Consider the following 24,968-nt stretch of genomic DNA (forward strand, 5'->3'; position numbering starts at 1 on the left):
AACAGTCTGTACGTAGCATGGATGAGCACGTAACACGTATAATACAAAGGTTGTGGACGTGTAAGACATCTAACATCGCTCCCTCATGCATGCACAACACAAACTAGCAACATGAAACGTGGCACAAAGGGATCAAAATTCGAAGCAGATAAAAGTTGTTGTTCATCCTAGGATCTCTCATAGATGGATTTTAAGGAAAAAAAACAAGAAGGAAGGGAAACCCCATCAATTAGGTACCCATACCAAGGAATACAAAATATTATTGAACATAGGTAGAGAGATTTAAGGTTGTTCTAAAATAAGGTGAAATTAAGGATGTCAGGGGCACAAGGAGCACAAATCATTAAGCACAAATTACAGTCACTAATTTGATGTTTTAGGAAGGAAAAGTATGTTGTTGCCTCTCCTGGCCATGTCCATTTCAGCTGAATAACAAGTTTCATTGGAATTCTTTTCTTGCCAAGCGTTAATTCTCTGAATCTGCTGCGTGCAAAAAGATACTCTACTATTGTGGTAGCTCACCAAACAGTAGAAAGAGACTGTTTTCTTCTCCAAATAGAACACTTTTTAGCTTCTTGCTGAACAGACAAAACACAAAAGTGGTTGTCTAACTCTAACGTGATATTACTTTCAAATGAAATCCAAATCTGTTGTTTTTTAGTGGTTTTGATTCTTCGAACATACGGAAAAATGAAGAATGACACCATGAGAAAGAAAGAAAAGTGAGTCTTTGCAGATTCCAGACTGCAGCCTTGAAAAATTATAAACTATGGAAGGTCAGAAAGTGGTCCAAGAAAGTTGCTGGGTACCAACTTGACAGAATTCATTAATTCAAATCGAACTTGAGCAGAATGTCAAAGTCATAGATTTTACCGAACAGGAGGCAATTTGCTTGTTTAGCTCTATAAATACTGCAGAACTCATCATCCACTTCTTCTGCAACCAACTTCTTGTTTCATTTGCATCCCTCTACCCTGCATCTGCAACTTGCTCCTAAAATGGCACCCCTGAGATGGCTCTTGATCTCTGTTGCATGTTTCCTTTTCATGCACAGTCTTGGAAAGTCTGAGACCTGTCCTGATTGTTTTATCCATTCTCGGGCAGGTTATTACCCAAATTCTGACCAAAAAGGAACAGAAGGTCAGGATCAAGCTACATATACAAATTTATAAACATGAGCATGAAAGCGTGTTGTCTTGCTTGCTTTGCAATTTTAGATGACATGAAGTCAGAGGCACATTAATTGCTAGCACTAATATCGTGCTTAACATGATTGCAGTTGGGGAATGTGGCTTTGGTAAGTTTGGAGCAACACTCAATGGCGGTGATGTTTCGGCTGCATCAGAACTATATCGAGGGGGTGTAGGGTGTGGTGCTTGCTATCAGGTATTATACATGTCATTAGAATGTTAAGCAATTTCATATGCTTGTATCTATATTTATGTCTCTAATGACTCTATCATGCTGCTCTTAATCAGGTAAGGTGCACTTACAGTTATTATTGCCTGGATAAAGGAGTAACTGTAGTCATAACTGACCACGGAATCAGTGATCGAACTGACTTCATTCTCAGCCAGCGAGCCTTCAGTCAGATGGCACAGAGCACGGATTCAGCAGCCTCTCTACTGGCACGTGGAATAGTTGACATTGAATATAGAAGGTTAGAGTTACATATGAACAAAAAAGACTACAAGATATGCTTCATGGTCATCAAGAAAGCCTCTAGATTCAACTAATAACAGATGATTTAGAAGTTAGTGTTGCGGAAGCCCTACCAAAGTTAAGGTATAACGAGTAAATTATTGTACCTAAAATTGCAAAAATGGTAATTCCCAAGAAATATTTGGTGAGGCACACTGGCCTGCTTAAGTACCAATTTTCTAGACAGAATCACCTATATATGCACTTAATTGCACAATAACTCACTACAAATATACCTACAAATATAGCTACTAAATAGACAATAAAATAGAACACCAGAATTTAACGAGGTTCGGCTAATTTGCCTACGTCCTCGGACACTACCGACAATTTAATATTTCACTAGAAGAAATATTACAAAGAGAGAGAAGAAAGCAAGTTATTGGCTCTTGCTTGGTGTACTTGAATTGGTTTGTTTGAGAGCTATTTATAGTTCTCAAACAACCTCTCAAATGTTAAACTTAACCGATGTGGGATTTAGAAACTTAGGCCAAAGAATTCAAAATCCTCAATTTTGGCTTGAAAAAGTCATCAATTGAGGCTTGGCTTTGAATTCAACAAATCTCCACCTTGGCATAATTTCTAATCCCACCAAAAATACAAATTTTTTTTCCTCAAATTCGGTGGTGTCTTCAAATGCGTTGTCAAGCGCCAATCTTCAAGTTGTGCACAACATTTATCAAATTCAAACAATGTTGGAATTTGATAGTTGTCACAACCTTCGTAAGCATATCAGCAGGATTCTCCTTGGTCTGAATCTTTTGAAGTAGTATCGTACTATCTTCCAAAATTTTCTTCACAAAATGATACCGTACGTCGATATGCTTCGTCCTTGCATGATAAACTTGGTTCTTTGCTAAATGAATAGCACTCTGACTATCACAATGAACTTTGATAGACTTCTGTCCAATTCCCAATTCATCAAGCAATCCATGAAGCCAAATTGCTTCCTTAACAGCTTCCGTAACTGCCATATACTCCGCCTCTGTAGTAGACAAAGCAACTGTTGACTGTAAGGTAGACCTCCAACTGACTGGTGCCTTAGCAAGTGTAAAAACATACCCAGTCGTTGATCGACGTGTATCTTGATCTCCTGCGTAGTCGGAATCACAATATCCAACTACGCCTTGACCAATCTTCTCATCCCGCTCAAATACTAATCCAACATCTACGGTGTTCAAAATATACCGTAAAATCCATTTCACAGTTTGCCAATGCTCCTTGCCAGGATCATGCATGTACCTGCTCACAACTCCAACTGCTTGTGAAATGTCGGGCCTTGTACACACCATAGCATACATCAAGCTACCCACCGCATTTGCATACGGTACCTTTGCCATATATTCTCGTTCTGCATCATTCTTTGGAGATAACGATGCACTAAACTTGAAATGAGGAGCAAGTGGAGTACTAACAGGTTTAGTCTTTTCATTCATACCAAACCTCTTTAATACTTTACTAAGATACTCTTTCTGTGTCAAATAAAGCCTCCCCAATCTTCTATCTCTACTTATCTCCATGCCGAGAATTTTCTTGGCTTCGCCGAGATCCTTCATTTCAAACTCCCGACTCAAATGAGATTTCAATTTTTCAATCTCACCTTGATCCTTGGAAGCTATCAACATATCATCAACATAAAGAAGAAGATATATGTAGGATCCATCTCGTAGCTTGCGCAAATATACACAATCATCATATTTGCTTCTTGTGTACCTTTGCCCCATCATAAACTTGTCAAATCGCTTATACCACTGTCTTGGAGACTGCTTCAATCCATACAACGATTTGTCAAGCTTGCATACCATCTTTTCTTTACCAGCAACTTTGAATCCTTCTGGCTGAGTCATGTAGATTTCCTCTTCCAAGTCACCATGTAAAAACGCAGTTTTTACATCTAATTGGACAAGTTCCAGATCCAATTGTGCTACCAAAGCCAATAAAATTCTGATGGAGGAATGTTTCACGACTGGAGAAAACACTTCGTTGTAATCAATTCCCTCCTTCTGAGCGTAGCCTTTAGCCACCAATCTTGCTTTGTAGCGAACACCAGACTTGTCAGAAAATCCTTCCTTCTTTGCATATACCCACTTGCATCCGATTGCCTTCTTTCCCTTTGGAAGACTGGTTAGCCTCCATGTTTGATTCTTATGAAGGGAATGTACTTCTTCATCTATTGCAATCCTCCACTTTTCTTTATCCGAACTTTGAGCTGCTTCATTGAAAGTGGCAGGAATATCAACATTTATGGTTGGGGATGCATAGGCCACTATATCAGCAAAACGAGTAGGTTTTCTGATTGTCCTCTTTGGCCTACTGGTTGCAATTGATTCATGTTGCTGTGAAAGTTCTTCAACTGGAACATTTTCTTCAGTTGATTCTTCTTCTACCATAGGAGTCCTTTCATCTACTCCGATATCCACTGCTGGTCTGATAATGCTTCTTTCAAACTCCATCTGCTTAGGAGTGCTCTCCACCTGTTGGGGAGTACTATCATTCTGCTGTACATCTACCTTTGTTAACATGGTAGATTCATCAAAGGTGACATCCCTGCTGAAAACTATCTTTTTCGTTTCGGGACACCAAAGGCGATAACCTTTAATGCCTGTTGTGATCCCCATAAAGAGCGCCTTCTTCGCCCTTGGATCCAACTTTGATTCTTTAACATGATAATATGCAGTAGAACCAAACACATGTAAGGAATCATAATCTGTAGCAGGTTTTTCCGACCATTTCTCTAATGGCGTTTTGCCGCCAATAGCAGTTGATGGTAAGCGATTAACGAGGTGATTTGCATATGCTAAAGCCTCAGCCCAAAATTGTCTGCCCAACTCAGCATTGGACAACATACACCGAACTTTCTCCACCAATGTCCGGTTCATACGCTCTGCCACCCCGTTTTGCTGTGGTGTATCTCTGACTGTGAAGTGCCGAACAATGCCTTCATTTTCACAGACCTCCATGAACGGATCACTAGTGTATTCACCTCCGTTGTCTGTTCGAAGGCGTTTGATCTTTCTTTCTGTTTGAGTTTCCACCATCTTTTTCCACTTGATGAAAATTCCCAATACTTCACTTTTCGCCTTCATAGTATACACCCATACTCTTCGAGAGAAGTCATCGACAAAGGTAACAAAATAATTCTTGCCTCCCAAAGAAGTTGTTTTGGAAGGTCCCCACACATCAGAGTGCACATAATCCAAAATACCCTTGGTATCGTGAATTGCAGTGCCAAATTTTACCCTTGTCTGCTTTCCTTTGACACAATGCTCGCAAAAATCTAACTTGCAAACACTGGCTCCTTTTAATAGTCCTTGATTCATCAGAAGATTCAAAGATTTTTCTCCGGCATGCCCTAAGCGCATATGCCATAATCTGGTTACTTTCAATTCTCGATCATCACTGGAAGCCACGGCCGCTACTCCAACAACTGCATTACCTTGATAGTAATACAAGTTATTATTTTTTCGGATTCCTTTCACCAGCACCAATGCACCTGAAATGATTTTCATCACTCCATTATATGCCGACACCTTGTAGTCCATTGATTCTAGTACTCCCACAGAAATGAGGTTCTTTTTCAATTCTGGCACATATCGGACATCAGTTAGAATCTTAATTGATCCATCCTGATTCCTTAATTCGAGGCAACTCGGCCGTTTCTATCCGTTTCGGAGAATTCTCGGCCGAGTTCTCGGCAATTTATTATCTTGGAATCATCTTGTTCCGGTATCGGATTGGGAAGCTCCGTTCCAGTGACGACTCGACCGAATCGTCTCGGTCTCAGCCGAGTTTTTGAACCATGAGTGGGACACAAGCATTGCTGCGAACTTTTGAGTGTTGTGGCAAAAAATTGAGAAGGACATTGTGGCCAGGTTTACAGTTTACAAAAAGGTTGCCATTTGGGCTCTAATTAAGCAGGTTGAGATGGAATCTTTATCCAAATTGGGTATTCACCCCGTCCTTCAGTAAGAATTTGGGGCAGGAATCGTTTCTGAACATTTTACGGCCTTGATTGCTTAAGAAAGAAAATTTGCAAGGCTCAGATTATAAGTTATACATCGATTTCAACAACGGGCGCGAGACTAAAAAAAAGAGATAAATTTACATTTTGTTCAAATTGATTTACATTCTGAACAAATGCATGCATATTTTGTTCAAATGCATAAAACCGTTCCGGATCCCCGATCCCTTAAAGGAAGACATTGATCGGTTCTGCTGCAATATATTTTAGCTAGTATCGGCTTGGGGTGGAAAAAAAATGAGCAAGTTTTCCACCTGGTAGTAATTAATCTTAAGAAATAATCAATTAAACCACTTTTAAAAGAAGATATTTATTGTGAAAGAAAAACAAACGTAAAAAAAACTCACTATTCTTCAGATACGTAATAGTAAATGACTGTCAATCAGCCAATCTCAGATACGTAATGGTAAATCTATATATTTTCTACTTGAGTTTATTTGTTTGCCAACAAAAAAGCATATTTGGGCCTTCACAGAAATCAGAATCTCACTCTTTGCTGGTAATAATCTCTTTCAACTTTTCAACTCAATGTGCTGTATATATGCTCTATTCAACTTTTCATGGCTAAATTGCGTTATAGCATAATTATTGTACGAATCCCCAAAACTTTTCATGGCTCTATTCAACTATATTTTTTTTTGGTGATATTAACAATCCCCTGCACTCTCAATTCAATAATGTTATGAGTAATTCAGTGAAAATTTGACTATCGGCTCATACTAATCAATTACATTGTTTAATCTGTGTGCCTCAAGCCTACAGATATAGGCTATTTTATTTCATTTTAGGGAAAATCCTTTAAAATGTCTTTCACATTTTGTTAAATGAAAATTTTCGTCTTTCACTTTTAAAATATTAATTTTACGTCTTTTACAAATTTAAATCAGCAAAATTTTGTCCAAATCTAAGTCTCCGACCAATTTTTAGTTTGAAATTATTATATGACTCACATGTAGTCATTTTTTATGTATAAAAGGTCAAATTCCACTTTTTTTAGAGGTAAAAATGAATATGAATTAGATCAGATCTCACTTTTTAGGAAAAAAAATAAACATGATTCAGGTCAGATACTACTTTGTTAGAGGAAAAAATGATTATGAATTGGGTCATTTATTTAATTACAAATGAGATTTAATTTTTTTGCCTTTAAAAAAATGACCATGTATAAGTTACGTAAGGGATTTAGGATAAAAAGTGCTGAAAAACTAAATTCGATCGATTTGATTGTGTAAGGGGTATAAAGTTTCTATTTTAAAAGTAAAGGACGAAAAAATTCATTTTGGCAAAATGTAAACAACACTTTGAACTATTTTTTCTCCATTTTATTGGGCCATGTCCCTACCTTCAAATTAAATGAAAATCGCCCTTGGACAATTTTGTATGATTCTGTGTAGAATTGTTCAGCACTTGCTATGTAGGCCGAAACCTTTGCAAAACAGTCTGTACGTAGCACGGGTGAGCATGTAACACGTAAATTACGAAGGTTGTCGACGTGTGACACATTTAACATCGCTCCCTCATGCATGCACAACACAAACTGGCAACATGAAACGTGGCACAAAGGGATCAAAATTCGAAGCAGATAAAAGTTGTTGTTCATCCTAGGATCTCATAGATGGAATTTAAGGAAAAACAAGAAAGAAGGGAAACCCCATCAATTAGGTACCAGTGCCAAGGAATACAAAAATTAATGAACATAGGTAGAGAGATTTAAAGTTGTTCCAAAATAAGGTGAAATTAAGGATGTCAGGGGCACAAGGAGCACAACCAAAGGAGGCCTATACTGCTACAACGTATGAATCAAAAGATGGAGGAGAGAACAAGCCCAGAACCGACCTTTATTCCAAGGAGGATGAGGGCTATGTTGAGGTTGATAAAATTCAGGAGAAAGTAGAGGATCCTGTGGGCAAGGGAGGTCCTGTTTTCGGTGCTGGCAAGGATGATGACAAGGGGGACTTGGGTGTGACTGGAACTGGTTGATTAATTAGTATGCATGGTCTTTTTTGTTCTTTCTTTTCTGTTTTTCTGTTAAGTTCTGATAGTTTCTATGGGTGTAAATCTTTAATCTAGACTCTTTCATTTTTTTTTCATGGTTTTTTGATCATGGTATTTGGTCTTAATTTTGTATAAAAGGTTGATTCTCTGCACTCAGAAAAGTTTATTTTGGTAACAGAGAGTTCTGATGTAACTCGTGTATTGGAAGTCATCATCAGTTCCACTTCCTTCTAATGAAGTTTGCAATCACCTCTGCTTTATTTGTCTGCGAATTGAATTCTCTGTAAAGTTGGACATGATTTTTTTTTTTTTTGTCTCTTTCTGATAGCTCCTGGGCTTGATTGTGTTGTCTCAGAAACAGCATTTAATTTCTTGGATGGTAAGTTCCTGGCAGCAACCCAAGTTGACAAAAACTGGGTAGGATCCTACCTGAATATGCTTTCCATGTCATGGATGATGTGTTGATTAGTTAGTCTTCTCTGATCTCATTAGCCTATACGGGCCTACATCATTGATACCAAATCAACATCATTAAGCACAAATTACAGTCACTAATTTGATGTTTTAGGAAGGAAAAGTATGTTGTTGCCTCTCCTGGCCGTGTTCATTTTGGCTGAATAACAAGTTTCATTGGAATTCTTTTCTTGCCAAGCGTTAATTCTCTGAATCTGCTGCGTGCAAAAAGATACTCCACTATTGTGGTAGCTCACCAAACAGTAGAAAGAGACTGTTTTCTTCTCCAAATAGAACACTTTTTAGCTTCTTGCTGAACAGACAAAACACAAAAGTGGTTGTCTAACTCTAACGTGATATTACTTTCAAATGAAATCCAAATCTGTTGTTTTTTAGTGGTTTTGATTCTTCGAACATATGGAAAAATGAAGAATGACACCATGAGAAAGAAAGAAAAGTGAGTCTTTGCAGATTCCAGACTGCAGCCTTGAAAAATAATAAACTATGGAAGGTCAGAAAGTGGTCCAAGAAAGTTGCTGGGTACAAACTTGACAGAATTCATTAATTCAAATCGAACTTGAACAGAATGTCAAAGTCATAGATTTTACCGAACAGGAGGCAATTTGCTTGTTTAGCTCTATAAATACTGCAGAACTCATCATCCACTTCTTCTGCAACCAACTTCTTGTTTCATTTGCATCCCTCTACCCTGCATCTGCAACTTACTCCTAAAATGGCACCCCTGAGATGGCTCTTGATCTCTGTTGCATGTTTCCTTTTCATGCACAGTCTTGGAAAGTCTGAGACCTGTCCTGATTGTTTTATCCATTCTCGGGCAGGTTATTACCCAAATTCTGACGAAAAAGGAACAGAAGGTCAGGATCAAGCTACATATACAAATTTATAAACATGAGCATGAAAGCGTGTTGTCTTGCTTGCTTTGCAATTTTAGATGACATGAATTCATGCTTAATATCGTGCTTAACATGATTGCAGTTGGGGAATGTGGCTTTGGTAAGTTTGGAGCAACACTCAACGGCGGTGACGTTTCGGCTGCATCAGAACTATATCGAGGGGGTGTAGGATGTGGTGCTTGCTATCAGGTATTATACATGTCATTAGAATGTTAAACAATTTCATATGCTTGTATCTATATTTATGTCTCTAATGACTCTATCATGCTGCTAACAGGTAAGGTGCACTTACAGTTATTATTGCCTGGATAAAGGAGTAACTGTAGTCATAACTGACCATGGAATCAGTGATCGAACTGACTTCATTCTCAGCCAGCGAGCCTTTAGTCAGATGGCACAGAGCACGGATGCAGCAGCCTCTCTACTGGCACTTGGAATAGTTGACATTGAATATAGAAGGTTAGAGTTACATATGAACAAAAAAACTACAAGATATGCTTCATGGTCATCAAGAAAGCTTCTAGATTCAACTAATAACAGATGATTTAGAAGTTAGAAGCTCACAAACTGAACTTTCATATGACTGAGAGGAGAACATCTGCAGGAACTATATGTTCGTTTCCTTGGGTTTATCATCGATTTATTCCATATAGTAATTAAGCAAGTCCATGAAAACACAAAACTTCATTATATCCTCCATAGAGAACAATGCAAAACCTCTGTGAACTAAATGAATCTCTCTGTCTCTCTTTGAACAGGGTCTCATGTAGCTATCCTAACAAAAATATTACATTCAAGATCGATGAGAGCAGCAATAACCCTTATTATCTAGCTTTTGAAATATTGTACCAGCAAGGAAAGATGGACATTACAGCTGTGCAGCTCTGTGAGGTACCATACAATGCTTTTCCCCCTTTGATACTGGAACCTACTCATTTTCCATAGACCAAGTTTATGAAAGATATTGTCAAATTATCTGTGAAACAAGAATAGTTTTGTTTCACCAACTTTGAGTGTCACAAGATTAATTAATCAGTCCGGGTAAAAGCACACCACCTAGACTCCTTGACTATAGTTCAGAAGCGTGCTTAACTTATAAACGCACATTTTTCTTTGTGCAGACACAAAACTTTGTTTGTAAACTCTTGGATAGGACTCATGGAGCAGTATGGACGACCACCTCGCCGCCAAGTGGGCCTTTATCGATAAGGATGCTATTTAGTGCCAATGATGAAGATCAGACATGGGTAGTTCCAGTCAACAACATACCAGGAAATTGGAAACCTGGAGACACATATGACTCAGGAGTACAAGTAAATGCTTAGCCAAAGAAACTGAATGTTGTCATTTTACGGTCAATAAGTCCTCGGTGTTCTTGTGCTTTATTTTTTATTCGGTTCCTATCCAATTTTAGTCAGGAGATGGTGCAAGAAGTTGGAGTTCTACATGTAGTCATTCCATTACTGCTCACTAGTCAAAGTAACCATGAGAAGAATTATAGGTTTGTAGTAATTCTCTACCATAGACTATGGACTAATTGTATCCTCCTTCTATGTTAAAAGAATTGATTGCATATGAATAAATTGGATGCAAGACATAATTATTTTTCTCTCAACATTTACTCATAAAGCTTTCAAAGCTTCAAATCTCTGATAGACAAGATGTTGATTGTATCTGTCAATATACAGCATTTCATGTTACTTCTGAACAAACTGAACAACTTTTGTGAATTTACAGAAGTGATACGTATTTATGAACTATATCTCACCTGGGCAGCAACGGCCTTGAATACTTGAATGCCAATGCTAATTCATAAACTGAGAGATCAAAAGTATTCCACGATGAAGTTGGGCAATCATAACTTAGGAAATCACCCTATTGTCTATGCAAGCGATGAACCACGAAAAGTCATACCATCACCTTCAATTCAGAAGCCGGGCTAGGATATCTGGTAGATAATTGGTATTCAGGTCAACATTTTACCTCTTCAGTGTTGCCTAGCATGCTTACGTCTCAAATAATCGCAACTCAATATTAACACAAACACGTTCTGATTTTTTGCATATGCTGAGTGAAATTTTTGGTTTAAAAAAGAATCATCAAATGTTTTCCCTTTGCCTCAAATATGTAATTTCCTGAACTCAATCTTCTCTAGCAGGGAGTTTTGTATTGGTTTAATCCTTCTATTCATGAATTTGGTCTGCGAATAACCAATATTGATAATTTCTTCCACAAAGAATATATATTCCTCTTCCTGTTCTATTGTCTGCATGACAACTTCAATTGAGCACCCATCTCACTCAACATAGAGTAAACCATGCTTCTCTTGTGGGCTGATCTAGTTTTCTGAGACATATCTGATTGTAAATCCATCAAGTGCACAAGGCTAGACCCAGCTTCCTTTTCTGTGCCCTTTTCTTTCATCAACTTTCTTACATTCTCCACATCATCCCATCTCCCTTCTGTGGCATATATGTTGGACAATAACACGTATGGCCCAATATCCCCTGGTTCCATATCAATTAATCGCTTTGCAACAATCTGTCCAAGTTCTAGTCTGGAGTAGGTCCTGCATGCCGAAAGTACAGACCCCCATAGAGCTGTTCCCGCTTCCACGGGAATTGTCTTAACAAGTTCTTCACTATCATGCACCAAGCCAGCCCGGCCAAGGAGATCAACCATGCAACCATAGTGCTCAATTTTGGGCTCTATATTGTAAACTCTATGCATTAAATCAAAGTACCACCAGCCCTCTAACACCATCCCAGCATGATTACATGCACTTAGGATGCATGTAAAAGTGGCATCATTTGGCATCAGTCCACACTTTTCCATCTCCATGAACATTTCAAGAGCTTTTTCTCCATGCCCTTGCATCCCATATCCCATAATCATAGAATTCCATGATACAACACTTCTATCTGGCATCTCATCAAAGATCAACTTAGCCAAATCCATAGCCCCACATTTTGCAAACATTGTCAAGAGAGTTGTCATAAGCAACACATCTGGCTTGATTTGTTCACTACCTTTTATATAAGAATGAATCCATTGACCTCGATCAAGCCTTCCCAGATGTCCACAAGAGATCAGAACACTTACAAGTATAGCCTCATTTGGCTGAACATCTCCTTCCACCATCATCTCATCAAACAATCTCAAACACTCAGAATAGTCCTTCAACCTCACGTAAAGAGCCAACATAGTAGTCCAAGAAACCATATTCCGGCAATCCATTTGATCAAATAACATCCTCGCTCCATCTTTATTTCCAGTCCTGGCATAGCCATCAATCATACAATTCCAAGAAACAACATCACGAGAAGGCATCTCCTCAAACAACTCCTTTGCCGCCACCATATCCCCAACCCCTACATACCCTGTAATCATTGAATTCCAACTAAAAACATCCCTTTCGTGCATCCCATCGAAAATCTGCCTTGCAAAACCCAGTTCTCCATTCTTCACATACCCATCAATCATAGTGTTCCACGTTACCAAATCTGAGTCAGAACATAAATCAAATACCTTCCTTGCATCCCAAATTTTAAAACAAACAGAATACATATGAATCAGAGCATTCCTAACAAATAAATCCAACTCAAACCCACATTTCACAACACGACAATGAATCTTTATCCCTTCATCTAACAAACCCACATCAGCACAAGCTTTAACTAATATAGGAAAAGTATAATTATTCTGAGAGATGCAATTTTTAACCATTCCATTATAGTAAAAGGCCAATGCCTTTTTTGGGTCATTGAATCTCACATATCCTCTAATTATAGTATTACATGAAAAAGCATCAGGGTTTTCAAGATTATCAAATATTTTAATGGCAAAAGGAAGTGTCGATTGAGAAGAACAGAGTTTTTTAATTGCTCTGCCGGAAGCAAGTGGGTGTTGAATGAGGCCCGAGACAACGAGTTGGGTATAAATTTGGTTGAAATGGTAGAGATTAGGACTGATAGAGTCTAAAATGCGCAGGATGGGGTGGCTAAGATCTAAAATCTGCACCCCATCATGGTCTAGATGGCTGGGGACTCGTTTATCGGCATCAGACCAGAGTTTTGGAGTTGGCCTGGCAAGGTTTCTCTGGGTTTTGATGAACTTTTCAAGGGTTCTTGAGGAAAGGTCGATTGAATTTCTGGCGGCTCTGAGCCTAACGGTCATCTTTTTCCCTCCAAGATTTGGCGGCAAGATCAGATAGGGATCGTATAGTTTGGTGTTTTACAGTTAAATTTCTGTATAATGATGCTTACTTCATCACTTTACACCCCGTACTCTTGTCAAAATAATTTTAGAAAAGTCGTTCAGAAAAAGAAAAAAAACTTTGGTTTGAACTCTTATAGATGCTTTTAGCTTGGCCAGATTATTATAGGTCATGAATTGAAATGATATTTCATCAATTAGATGTTTTGAGGTGTTTTTATAAAACTTTTATTGAAACTTCTTTTTTGATTAATGTAGTACAAAAAATGTTAATTGAGAAATACGTTTAAAGTTCTTCAGAAATATGCTTACGAAGAATAGTGGAATACAAATTAAGCCACTGCAGCATTTTTTTTCCATTATGTGAATTTCTTATACTATAATTATCTTATTGAGGTAGAACCAAACATGGAAAAATATACTATACAAACATTTTGTTGAAACTTCATTTGATTTCTTGATAAAACATTCTTGAAGGTACTTTTATCAAGCATGTTTAACCTGTTGTCAACTTAATAAGGTAAAATTTTCATATTCGTACTGGCTAATCAATTTCTATCACTCAAGTTTGTGAAGACAAAAAATCAAATCTTACAAAGCAATGTGCTAAATCACTTCCAAAAAAAAAGTCACTGTAGGCAGACTTGAATTGGACTACTTTGGAGCTTAAAAAGTGCACAAATAACTTGGGTGGAAGTAGAGGTGGCAAATCAACCCATTTAACTAAATTTCTCCATATCCGCTCATGAATAGATGGGTATAGGTATTTTAAATTTTTGTATATGAGTATAAATGGATTATGTAGACACCAAATTTTTGGTGTAATTTCATTTACTGTTTATTTTTAGTTTTTTTTATTAGTCGTGTTAGTTTATTCGGTTTTTAGCTTTTAGTTTATAGTTTTATTTTTTATTTTTAAGTTTAGCATAGAACCCGAATCCAGATTCAAAAACCTCAGGTCTTTTCTTTAAAAACCGGTTTCTTAGCTTCTCCGTTTTCCCTTCGTGACTGAGTTGGGTCTCGCGTTTTGTTTCCTGTTTTGTTATTTGTGTCGCTATTGATGTTTCAACCGTTACTGAGTTAGGGGTTTGCTGTTATCTCTATGGCTTTAATCTTGTCTATGGAGTGTGTATGACCAGGTTTTGATAGGAAGTGAGTTTGAACTATTGGGTTTTCATGGGTTTTGCTGATCTTCTGGGTTGATTATATCGGATAAAATTGTAGAAAGTAGCCAAAGTTTGCATTTTTCTGTTTTTCAGATTTTCTGGGGGAAGGCAGGCAGTGGCTAAAACTATGATTTTATTGTTTGACGCAAAGTAATTTGGGTTGAAGATTTGGGTCATTTGGGTGAGGTATCTACAAGTTTCATCGAGGCAAATAAACGTTTATAAACATGCTGGAATTGTAGAAAGGAAGTTGAGCAAGTCTGTTCTAATGTTGCGTTGGTCGCTGCTCTTCTTGTTCTTGTTGTTTGTTTGGGTGTCGGGTTATGGTTTGGCATATATTTGTGCATACAAGTCTGCTGCAACAAGCTTGAAGTTGGCTTGTTGAAGCAGCGTGGAATTTTTTCTTTTGATTGCCCAAAGCTCGAAGCTTTCTTCTCTTAGGTTGCTGAAATTTGTTGTTCAACTCTTAGTATTTATTGCTACTCCTGGATTGCTGTGTCCATTATATGCTCATGAGAAATCTAATGAATGTTAGGCTGCAAGTTTTCTGTGGTCTCTGGAATGAAAGCTCAAATGGCCAAAAATTTTCCAAATTGCCGCATGCTCTCTCTTGCGTTTTTTTTAGTGCATAAAAATGAGACTTTGTGTTTGAAAATGGGATGAATGCTGGGTAATGTTGTTGTTTGGATCCAAATTTTGTTGGTTTTGCCATTAGGCAAGTTTGTATGGCATCCAAAATTCACCAGAAATTTGAACCCAACATGCTAGAGTTTAGGTGAGGCGGCAAGAAATGTTTTTCTGGTTGTTGTGAATCTGTTGAGGGGAATGGATCTTGAATAAACTAAACAATTTTTGCCTCAACATGGAAAACAAATTTGGTTGTTTAGTGATAAGATATAAACTAAACAATTTGAATCCACCAAAACATCAAACTTTCCCTCAATTGCAACTCAATGAAGTCAAAACTACTTAAAGACCAAGGCAGAAGGCATGATCATCCAAACCCCAAGCATAACGTCTACTAAAGACCCAAAAGCAAGCACTACTCAACCATTTGAACCTAATTGAAACATTTAAAAACACAAAAAGTTCCCCAAGTAAATAACAAGATCCAAACAAACATTATGGAATTTTGAAGGTCAAAGAATGAACAAGGGTCCACGAATGATTTAAACATGCATTTTGAAAACTCAATAGCAACCATTAATCAACCAAATAAAACCAATTGAAAAATTTAAGAGCTTCAAAAGTCCCAAAAACAATGAAAGGCCAAATGATGACTCAAAATACACCCACCTTAGGACCTATCCCATTTAAATTTCTGTCCGGGTCTATCCCGTTTGCATTTTCTGTTCGGGTCTATCCCATGGGTCTATCCCATTTAAATTTCTGTCTGGGTCTATCCTATTTAAATTTCTGTTCGGGTCTATCCCATTTAAATTTCTGTCCGGGTCTATCCCGTTTGCATTTTCTGTTCGGGTCTATCCCATGGGTCTATCCCATTTAAATTTCTGTCTGGGTCTATCCCATTTTACATTTTCTGTTCGGGTCTATCCCGTGGGTCTATCCCATTTAAATTTCTGTCTGGGTCTATCCCATTTTACATTTTCTGTTCGGGTCTATCCCGTGGGTCTATCCCATTTTTCATTTTCTGTTCGAGTCTATCCCATTTACGTTTCTGTTTGGGTCTATCCCATTTTACATTTTCTGTTCGGGTCAGTCCCGTTTTTAATTTTATGTTTGGGTCAGCCCCATTTTTGGAATCATTTTTGCAGCCAAATAATGCAGGTAAGTATTTGGTGTCTATTTCTTTGTCTCAAGTTTTTTCAAAACTCAGAAAAAGAGGGGCAAACTGTAGACACCAAATTTTTGATGTAATTTCATTTACTGTTTATTTTTAGTTTTTTTTATTAGTCGTGTTAGTTTATTCGGTTTTTAGCTTTTAGTTTATAGTTTTATTTTTTATTTTTAAGTTTAGCATAGAATTTCTTGAAAAAAAAAAGAGAGGGAAAAGGAAAAAGAAAAAATGGAAAAAGAAAAAAATGAAAAAATGGAAAAATGAAAAAAAAGGGGGAAAAAGAAAATGGTTCACAAAAATACGTTTATTTCTCTTAAATTCAATCTTTTGGCATTTTGTTTATTTTTGTTAATTTATTTTGAAAAAATGAAAAAAAGAAAAATTAAAAATGGCCATTTTTGTTTAGTTTTTTGTTTAAAATTATTTTTGTTTTGTTATTATTATTATTACCTGGTTTGTGTAATTTTGTTATTATTATTATTTATATTTTATTTTATCATTTCTGTAATTATCAAGTTGTTTTAAAAAAAAATTAATTAAAATTAAAAAAAAATTACCGCAGCATGCACGCTGCAATTTTTTGCAGCGTGCAAGGTACAACTTCAATAGCCATCGGATGGCTGGATGGAAGAGGGAGGATAAGCTCTTCATCCTCACCATCCGAGAGAGGGTTTACGGATTGGAGCTCATATAAAAGGAACAAGAATCAGCAGCCGCAAGGAGGAGGAAGGATAGAGAGCACGGCTGAAAGGAAAATTCTGAAGAAAAACAGAAATCAGAGAGAATAGGCATCAAGTGACGGCTGCAAAACCAAAAGGAAAACAGCAAGGAAGAAAAAAGGGAGTGAACGGCAAAAAGAAAGAAACAAGAGAAAGGCTTGCGAGGAAAATGGGACAGGGATAATTGGCGGCATAGGTTCTGGGCAGAAGAAAGGGCTGGGTTCAGAAAAGAAAGAGTGAAAGAGAGAGACCAAAGAGGGGAGGTCAAGAGTAGGAACGAAGCAGCACCAGAGGAGGAGGAAAACAAGAAACCGAGGGAAGTCTTGTCAGCGGGAAACCAAGGAGAAAGCCGGCAAAGGAAGGTACCGGAGCTGAGGTAAGAGACTGAAGTTTTCATTTTTTTTCCATCATTCACCCGAATCCAGATTCAAAAACCTCAGGTCTTTTCTTTAAAAACCGGTTTCTTAGCTTCTCCGTTTTCCCTTCGTGACTGAGTTGGGTCTCGCGTTTTGTTTCCTGTTTTGTTATTTGTGTCGCTATTGATGTTTCAACCGTTACTGAGTTAGGGGTTTGCTGTTATCTCTATGGCTTTAATCTTGTCTATGGAGTGTGTATGACCAGGTTTTGATAGGAAGTGAGTTTGAACTATTGGGTTTTCATGGGTTTTGCTGATCTTCTGGGTTGATTATATCGGATAAAATTGTAGAAAGTAGCCAAAGTTTGCATTTTTCTGTTTTTCAGATTTTCTGGGGGAAGGCAGGCAGTGGCTAAAACTATGATTTTATTGTTTGACGCAAAGTAATTTGGGTTGAAGATTTGGGTCATTTGGGTGAGGTATCTACAAGTTTCATCGAGGCAAATAAACGTTTATAAACATGCTGGAATTGTAGAAAGGAAGTTGAGCAAGTCTGTTCTAATGTTGCGTTGGTCGCTGCTCTTCTTGTTCTTGTTGTTTGTTTGGGTGTCGGGTTATGGTTTGGCATATATTTGTGCATACAAGTCTGCTGCAACAAGCTTGAAGTTGGCTTGTTGAAGCAGCGTGGAATTTTTTCTTTTGATTGCCCAAAGCTCGAAGCTTTCTTCTCTTAGGTTGCTGAAATTTGTTGTTCAACTCTTAGTATTTATTGCTACTCCTGGATTGCTGTGTCCATTATATGCTCATGAGAAATCTAATGAATGTTAGGCTGCAAGTTTTCTGTGGTCTCTGGAATGAAAGCTCAAATGGCCAAAAATTTTCCAAATTGCCGCATGCTCTCTCTTGCGTTTTTTTTAGTGCATAAAAATGAGACTTTGTGTTTGAAAATGGGATGAATGCTGGGTAATGTTGTTGTTTGGATCCAAATTTTGTTGGTTTTGCCATTAGGCAAGTTTGTATGGCATCCAAAATTCACCAGAAATTTGAACCCAACATGCTAGAGTTTAGGTGAGGCGGCAAGAAATGTTTTTCTGGTTGTTGTGAATCTGTTGAGGGGAATGGATCTTGAATAAACTAAACAATTTTTGCCTCAACATGGAAAACAAATTTGGTTGTTTAGTGATAAGATATAAACTAAACAATTTGAATCCACCAAAACATCAAACTTTCCCTCAATTGCAACTCAATGAAGTCAAAACTACTTAAAGACCAAGGCAGAAGGCATGATCATCCAAACCCCAAGCATAACGTCTACTAAAGACCCAAAAGCAAGCACTACTCAACCATTTGAACCTAATTGAAACATTTAAAAACACAAAAAGTTCCCCAAGTAAATAACAAGATCCAAACAAACATTATGGAATTTTGAAGGTCAAAGAATGAACAAGGGTCCACGAATGATTTAAACATGCATTTTGAAAACTCAATAGCAACCATTAATCAACCAAATAAAACCAATTGAAAAATTTAAGAGCTTCAAAAGTCCCAAAAACAATGAAAGGCCAAATGATGACTCAAAATACACCCACCTTAGGACCTATCCCATTTAAATTTCTGTCCGGGTCTATCCCGTTTGCATTTTCTGTTCGGGTCTATCCCATGGGTCTATCCCATTTAAATTTCTGTCTGGGTCTATCCTATTTAAATTTCTGTTCGGGTCTATCCCATTTAAATTTCTGTCCGGGTCTATCCCGTTTGCATTTTCTGTTCGGGTCTATCCCATGGGTCTATCCCATTTAAATTTCTGTCTGGGTCTATCCCATTTTACATTTTCTGTTCGGGTCTATCCCGTGGGTCTATCCCATTTAAATTTCTGTCTGGGTCTATCCCATTTTACATTTTCTGTTCGGGTCTATCCCGTGGGTCTATCCCATTTTTCATTTTCTGTTCGAGTCTATCCCATTTACGTTTCTGTTTGGGTCTATCCCATTTTACATTTTCTGTTCGGGTCAGTCCCGTTTTTAATTTTATGTTTGGGTCAGCCCCATTTTTGGAATCATTTTTGCAGCCAAATAATGCAGGTAAGTATTTGGTGTCTATTTCTTTGTCTCAAGTTTTTTCAAAACTCAGAAAAAGAGGGGCAAACTGTAGACACCAAATTTTTGATGTAATTTCATTTACTGTTTATTTTTAGTTTTTTTTATTAGTCGTGTTAGTTTATTCGGTTTTTAGCTTTTAGTTTATAGTTTTATTTTTTATTTTTAAGTTTAGCATAGAATTTCTTGAAAAAAAAAAGAGAGGGAAAAGGAAAAAGAAAAAATGGAAAAAGAAAAAAATGAAAAAATGGAAAAATGAAAAAAAAGGGGGAAAAAGAAAATGGTTCACAAAAATACGTTTATTTCTCTTAAATTCAATCTTTTGGCATTTTGTTTATTTTTGTTAATTTATTTTGAAAAAATGAAAAAAAGAAAAATTAAAAATGGCCATTTTTGTTTAGTTTTTTGTTTAAAATTATTTTTGTTTTGTTATTATTATTATTACCTGGTTTGTGTAATTTTGTTATTATTATTATTTATATTTTATTTTATCATTTCTGTAATTATCAAGTTGTTTTAAAAAAAAATTAATTAAAATTAAAAAAAAATTACCGCAGCATGCACGCTGCAATTTTTTGCAGCGTGCAAGGTACAACTTCAATAGCCATCGGATGGCTGGATGGAAGAGGGAGGATAAGCTCTTCATCCTCACCATCCGAGAGAGGGTTTACGGATTGGAGCTCATATAAAAGGAACAAGAATCAGCAGCCGCAAGGAGGAGGAAGGATAGAGAGCACGGCTGAAAGGAAAATTCTGAAGAAAAACAGAAATCAGAGAGAATAGGCATCAAGTGACGGCTGCAAAACCAAAAGGAAAACAGCAAGGAAGAAAAAAGGGAGTGAACGGCAAAAAGAAAGAAACAAGAGAAAGGCTTGCGAGGAAAATGGGACAGGGATAATTGGCGGCATAGGTTCTGGGCAGAAGAAAGGGCTGGGTTCAGAAAAGAAAGAGTGAAAGAGAGAGACCAAAGAGGGGAGGTCAAGAGTAGGAACGAAGCAGCACCAGAGGAGGAGGAAAACAAGAAACCGAGGGAAGTCTTGTCAGCGGGAAACCAAGGAGAAAGCCGGCAAAGGAAGGTACCGGAGCTGAGGTAAGAGACTGAAGTTTTCATTTTTTTTCCATCATTCACCCGAATCCAGATTCAAAAACCTCAGGTCTTTTCTTTAAAAACCGGTTTCTTAGCTTCTCCGTTTTCCCTTCGTGACTGAGTTGGGTCTCGCGTTTTGTTTCCTGTTTTGTTATTTGTGTCGCTATTGATGTTTCAACCGTTACTGAGTTAGGGGTTTGCTGTTATCTCTATGGCTTTAATCTTGTCTATGGAGTGTGTATGACCAGGTTTTGATAGGAAGTGAGTTTGAACTATTGGGTTTTCATGGGTTTTGCTGATCTTCTGGGTTGATTATATCGGATAAAATTGTAGAAAGTAGCCAAAGTTTGCATTTTTCTGTTTTTCAGATTTTCTGGGGGAAGGCAGGCAGTGGCTAAAACTATGATTTTATTGTTTGACGCAAAGTAATTTGGGTTGAAGATTTGGGTCATTTGGGTGAGGTATCTACAAGTTTCATCGAGGCAAATAAACGTTTATAAACATGCTGGAATTGTAGAAAGGAAGTTGAGCAAGTCTGTTCTAATGTTGCGTTGGTCGCTGCTCTTCTTGTTCTTGTTGTTTGTTTGGGTGTCGGGTTATGGTTTGGCATATATTTGTGCATACAAGTCTGCTGCAACAAGCTTGAAGTTGGCTTGTTGAAGCAGCGTGGAATTTTTTCTTTTGATTGCCCAAAGCTCGAAGCTTTCTTCTCTTAGGTTGCTGAAATTTGTTGTTCAACTCTTAGTATTTATTGCTACTCCTGGATTGCTGTGTCCATTATATGCTCATGAGAAATCTAATGAATGTTAGGCTGCAAGTTTTCTGTGGTCTCTGGAATGAAAGCTCAAATGGCCAAAAATTTTCCAAATTGCCGCATGCTCTCTCTTGCGTTTTTTTTAGTGCATAAAAATGAGACTTTGTGTTTGAAAATGGGATGAATGCTGGGTAATGTTGTTGTTTGGATCCAAATTTTGTTGGTTTTGCCATTAGGCAAGTTTGTATGGCATCCAAAATTCACCAGAAATTTGAACCCAACATGCTAGAGTTTAGGTGAGGCGGCAAGAAATGTTTTTCTGGTTGTTGTGAATCTGTTGAGGGGAATGGATCTTGAATAAACTAAACAATTTTTGCCTCAACATGGAAAACAAATTTGGTTGTTTAGTGATAAGATATAAACTAAACAATTTGAATCCACCAAAACATCAAACTTTCCCTCAATTGCAACTCAATGAAGTCAAAACTACTTAAAGACCAAGGCAGAAGGCATGATCATCCAAACCCCAAGCATAACGTCTACTAAAGACCCAAAAGCAAGCACTACTCAACCATTTGAACCTAATTGAAACATTTAAAAACACAAAAAGTTCCCCAAGTAAATAACAAGATCCAAACAAACATTATGGAATTTTGAAGGTCAAAGAATGAACAAGGGTCCACGAATGATTTAAACATGCATTTTGAAAACTCAATAGCAACCATTAATCAACCAAATAAAACCAATTGAAAAATTTAAGAGCTTCAAAAGTCCCAAAAACAATGAAAGGCCAAATGATGACTCAAAATACACCCACCTTAGGACCTATCCCATTTAAATTTCTGTCCGGGTCTATCCCGTTTGCATTTTCTGTTCGGGTCTATCCCATGGGTCTATCCCATTTAAATTTCTGTCTGGGTCTATCCTATTTAAATTTCTGTTCGGGTCTATCCCATTTAAATTTCTGTCCGGGTCTATCCCGTTTGCATTTTCTGTTCGGGTCTATCCCATGGGTCTATCCCATTTAAATTTCTGTCTGGGTCTATCCCATTTTACATTTTCTGTTCGGGTCTATCCCGTGGGTCTATCCCATTTAAATTTCTGTCTGGGTCTATCCCATTTTACATTTTCTGTTCGGGTCTATCCCGTGGGTCTATCCCATTTTTCATTTTCTGTTCGAGTCTATCCCATTTACGTTTCTGTTTGGGTCTATCCCATTTTACATTTTCTGTTCGGGTCAGTCCCGTTTTTAATTTTATGTTTGGGTCAGCCCCATTTTTGGAATCATTTTTGCAGCCAAATAATGCAGGTAAGTATTTGGTGTCTATTTCTTTGTCTCAAGTTTTTTCAAAACTCAGACAAAGAGGGGCAAACTGTAGACACCAAATTTTTGATGTAATTTCATTTACTGTTTATTTTTAGTTTTTTTTATTAGTCGTGTTAGTTTATTCGGTTTTTAGCTTTTAGTTTATAGTTTTATTTTTTATTTTTAAGTTTAGCATAGAATTTCTTGAAAAAAAAAAGAGAGGGAAAAGGAAAAAGAAAAAATGGAAAAAGAAAAAAATGAAAAAATGGAAAAATGAAAAAAAAGGGGGAAAAAGAAAATGGTTCACAAAAATACGTTTATTTCTCTTAAATTCAATCTTTTGGCATTTTGTTTATTTTTGTTAATTTATTTTGAAAAAATGAAAAAAAGAAAAATTAAAAATGGCCATTTTTGTTTAGTTTTTTGTTTAAAATTATTTTTGTTTTGTTATTATTATTATTACCTGGTTTGTGTAATTTTGTTATTATTATTATTTATATTTTATTTTATCATTTCTGTAATTATCAAGTTGTTTTAAAAAAAAATTAATTAAAATTAAAAAAAAATTACCGCAGCATGCACGCTGCAATTTTTTGCAGCGTGCAAGGTACAACTTCAATAGCCATCGGATGGCTGGATGGAAGAGGGAGGATAAGCTCTTCATCCTCACCATCCGAGAGAGGGTTTACGGATTGGAGCTCATATAAAAGGAACAAGAATCAGCAGCCGCAAGGAGGAGGAAGGATAGAGAGCACGGCTGAAAGGAAAATTCTGAAGAAAAACAGAAATCAGAGAGAATAGGCATCAAGTGACGGCTGCAAAACCAAAAGGAAAACAGCAAGGAAGAAAAAAGGGAGTGAACGGCAAAAAGAAAGAAACAAGAGAAAGGCTTGCGAGGAAAATGGGACAGGGATAATTGGCGGCATAGGTTCTGGGCAGAAGAAAGGGCTGGGTTCAGAAAAGAAAGAGTGAAAGAGAGAGACCAAAGAGGGGAGGTCAAGAGTAGGAACGAAGCAGCACCAGAGGAGGAGGAAAACAAGAAACCGAGGGAAGTCTTGTCAGCGGGAAACCAAGGAGAAAGCCGGCAAAGGAAGGTACCGGAGCTGAGGTAAGAGACTGAAGTTTTCATTTTTTTTCCATCATTCACCCGAATCCAGATTCAAAAACCTCAGGTCTTTTCTTTAAAAACCGGTTTCTTAGCTTCTCCGTTTTCCCTTCGTGACTGAGTTGGGTCTCGCGTTTTGTTTCCTGTTTTGTTATTTGTGTCGCTATTGATGTTTCAACCGTTACTGAGTTAGGGGTTTGCTGTTATCTCTATGGCTTTAATCTTGTCTATGGAGTGTGTATGACCAGGTTTTGATAGGAAGTGAGTTTGAACTATTGGGTTTTCATGGGTTTTGCTGATCTTCTGGGTTGATTATATCGGATAAAATTGTAGAAAGTAGCCAAAGTTTGCATTTTTCTGTTTTTCAGATTTTCTGGGGGAAGGCAGGCAGTGGCTAAAACTATGATTTTATTGTTTGACGCAAAGTAATTTGGGTTGAAGATTTGGGTCATTTGGGTGAGGTATCTACAAGTTTCATCGAGGCAAATAAACGTTTATAAACATGCTGGAATTGTAGAAAGGAAGTTGAGCAAGTCTGTTCTAATGTTGCGTTGGTCGCTGCTCTTCTTGTTCTTGTTGTTTGTTTGGGTGTCGGGTTATGGTTTGGCATATATTTGTGCATACAAGTCTGCTGCAACAAGCTTGAAGTTGGCTTGTTGAAGCAGCGTGGAATTTTTTCTTTTGATTGCCCAAAGCTCGAAGCTTTCTTCTCTTAGGTTGCTGAAATTTGTTGTTCAACTCTTAGTATTTATTGCTACTCCTGGATTGCTGTGTCCATTATATGCTCATGAGAAATCTAATGAATGTTAGGCTGCAAGTTTTCTGTGGTCTCTGGAATGAAAGCTCAAATGGCCAAAAATTTTCCAAATTGCCGCATGCTCTCTCTTGCGTTTTTTTTAGTGCATAAAAATGAGACTTTGTGTTTGAAAATGGGATGAATGCTGGGTAATGTTGTTGTTTGGATCCAAATTTTGTTGGTTTTGCCATTAGGCAAGTTTGTATGGCATCCAAAATTCACCAGAAATTTGAACCCAACATGCTAGAGTTTAGGTGAGGCGGCAAGAAATGTTTTTCTGGTTGTTGTGAATCTGTTGAGGGGAATGGATCTTGAATAAACTAAACAATTTTTGCCTCAACATGGAAAACAAATTTGGTTGTTTAGTGATAAGATATAAACTAAACAATTTGAATCCACCAAAACATCAAACTTTCCCTCAATTGCAACTCAATGAAGTCAAAACTACTTAAAGACCAAGGCAGAAGGCATGATCATCCAAACCCCA

General features: G+C 37.3%; 5 protein-coding genes and 1 long non-coding RNA gene across 21 annotated transcripts in view; 4 read left to right on the forward strand and 2 right to left on the reverse strand.

Annotated features, from left to right (window-relative positions):
* Positions 1–179: 179 nt before the first annotated feature.
* On the forward strand, positions 180–7,989 carry LOC113705514 (uncharacterized). The gene is made up of 2 exons (XM_027227391.2): positions 180–303; positions 7,454–7,989. The coding sequence occupies exon 2, from the start codon at positions 7,466–7,468 to the stop codon at positions 7,700–7,702; it is 237 nt and encodes a 78-aa protein (XP_027083192.1). The 5' UTR covers positions 180–303; positions 7,454–7,465; the 3' UTR covers positions 7,703–7,989.
* LOC113705513 (uncharacterized) lies at positions 786–1,633 on the reverse strand. Its single transcript, XR_003451898.2, has 2 exons — positions 1,494–1,633; positions 786–1,119 (listed from the first exon to the last, which is right to left on the reverse strand). It is a non-coding gene; the product is annotated as an uncharacterized lncRNA (long non-coding RNA).
* Positions 999–1,854, forward strand: LOC113705512 (expansin-like B1). Its single transcript, XM_027227389.2, has 3 exons — positions 999–1,140; positions 1,280–1,386; positions 1,479–1,854. Exons 1-3 carry the CDS (start codon positions 999–1,001, stop codon positions 1,734–1,736), a joined length of 507 nt encoding a protein of 168 aa, XP_027083190.1. The 3' UTR covers positions 1,737–1,854.
* A 135-nt stretch (positions 7,990–8,124) lies between the features above and the next one.
* LOC113705516 (expansin-like B1) lies at positions 8,125–10,699 on the forward strand. The gene is made up of 5 exons (XM_027227393.2): positions 8,125–9,045; positions 9,167–9,273; positions 9,362–9,543; positions 9,843–9,975; positions 10,206–10,699. The coding sequence occupies exons 1-5, from the start codon at positions 8,904–8,906 to the stop codon at positions 10,407–10,409; spliced, it is 768 nt and encodes a 255-aa protein (XP_027083194.2). The 5' UTR covers positions 8,125–8,903; the 3' UTR covers positions 10,410–10,699.
* A 106-nt stretch (positions 10,700–10,805) lies between these two features.
* LOC113705515 (pentatricopeptide repeat-containing protein At5g15300-like) lies at positions 10,806–13,392 on the reverse strand. Its single transcript, XM_072062294.1, has one exon. The coding sequence runs from the start codon at positions 13,258–13,260 to the stop codon at positions 11,344–11,346; it is 1,917 nt and encodes a 638-aa protein (XP_071918395.1). The 5' UTR covers positions 13,261–13,392; the 3' UTR covers positions 10,806–11,343.
* A 3,431-nt stretch (positions 13,393–16,823) lies between these two features.
* Positions 16,824–24,968, forward strand: part of LOC113706930 (UMP-CMP kinase 3) — a 52,765-nt gene continuing 44,620 nt past the window's right edge. For 13 of the 16 annotated variants that reach the window (XM_072063765.1, XM_072063778.1, XM_072063779.1 and 10 more), the window contains exons 1-3: positions 16,824–17,358; positions 19,991–20,523; positions 23,156–23,688. The gene's annotated coding sequence lies outside the window, so the exon portion shown is untranslated. The remainder of the gene's footprint in view (positions 17,359–19,990; positions 20,524–23,155; positions 23,689–24,968) is intronic. The other 3 variants (XM_072063767.1, XM_072063766.1, XM_072063782.1) reach the window with 3 other exon arrangements.

Source organism: Coffea arabica, chromosome 8c (assembly GCF_036785885.1).
Source record: "Coffea arabica cultivar ET-39 chromosome 8c, Coffea Arabica ET-39 HiFi, whole genome shotgun sequence".
NCBI classification, from domain to species: domain Eukaryota; kingdom Viridiplantae; phylum Streptophyta; class Magnoliopsida; order Gentianales; family Rubiaceae; genus Coffea; species Coffea arabica.

What these genes read in the sequence shown, in the direction of transcription:
- LOC113705515 (XM_072062294.1), bottom strand. Translation starts at nt 13,260, where the DNA reads ATGACCGTTAGGCTCAGAGCCGCCAGAAATTCAATCGACCTTTCCTCA.
- LOC113705514 (XM_027227391.2), top strand. Translation starts at nt 7,466, where the DNA reads ATGTCAGGGGCACAAGGAGCACAACCAAAGGAGGCCTATACTGCTACA.
- LOC113705516 (XM_027227393.2), top strand. Translation starts at nt 8,904, where the DNA reads ATGGCACCCCTGAGATGGCTCTTGATCTCTGTTGCATGTTTCCTTTTC. An exon ending in GTTGACATTGAATATAGAAG is followed by an intron (nt 9,544 to 9,842) that starts GTTAGAGTTACA and finishes CTCTTTGAACAG; the next exon opens with GGTCTCATGTAGCTATCCTA. An exon ending in CAGCTGTGCAGCTCTGTGAG is followed by an intron (nt 9,976 to 10,205) that starts GTACCATACAAT and finishes TTCTTTGTGCAG; the next exon opens with ACACAAAACTTTGTTTGTAA.
- LOC113705512 (XM_027227389.2), top strand. Translation starts at nt 999, where the DNA reads ATGGCACCCCTGAGATGGCTCTTGATCTCTGTTGCATGTTTCCTTTTC. An exon ending in TGACCAAAAAGGAACAGAAG is followed by an intron (nt 1,141 to 1,279) that starts GTCAGGATCAAG and finishes ACATGATTGCAG; the next exon opens with TTGGGGAATGTGGCTTTGGT. An exon ending in GGTGTGGTGCTTGCTATCAG is followed by an intron (nt 1,387 to 1,478) that starts GTATTATACATG and finishes GCTCTTAATCAG; the next exon opens with GTAAGGTGCACTTACAGTTA.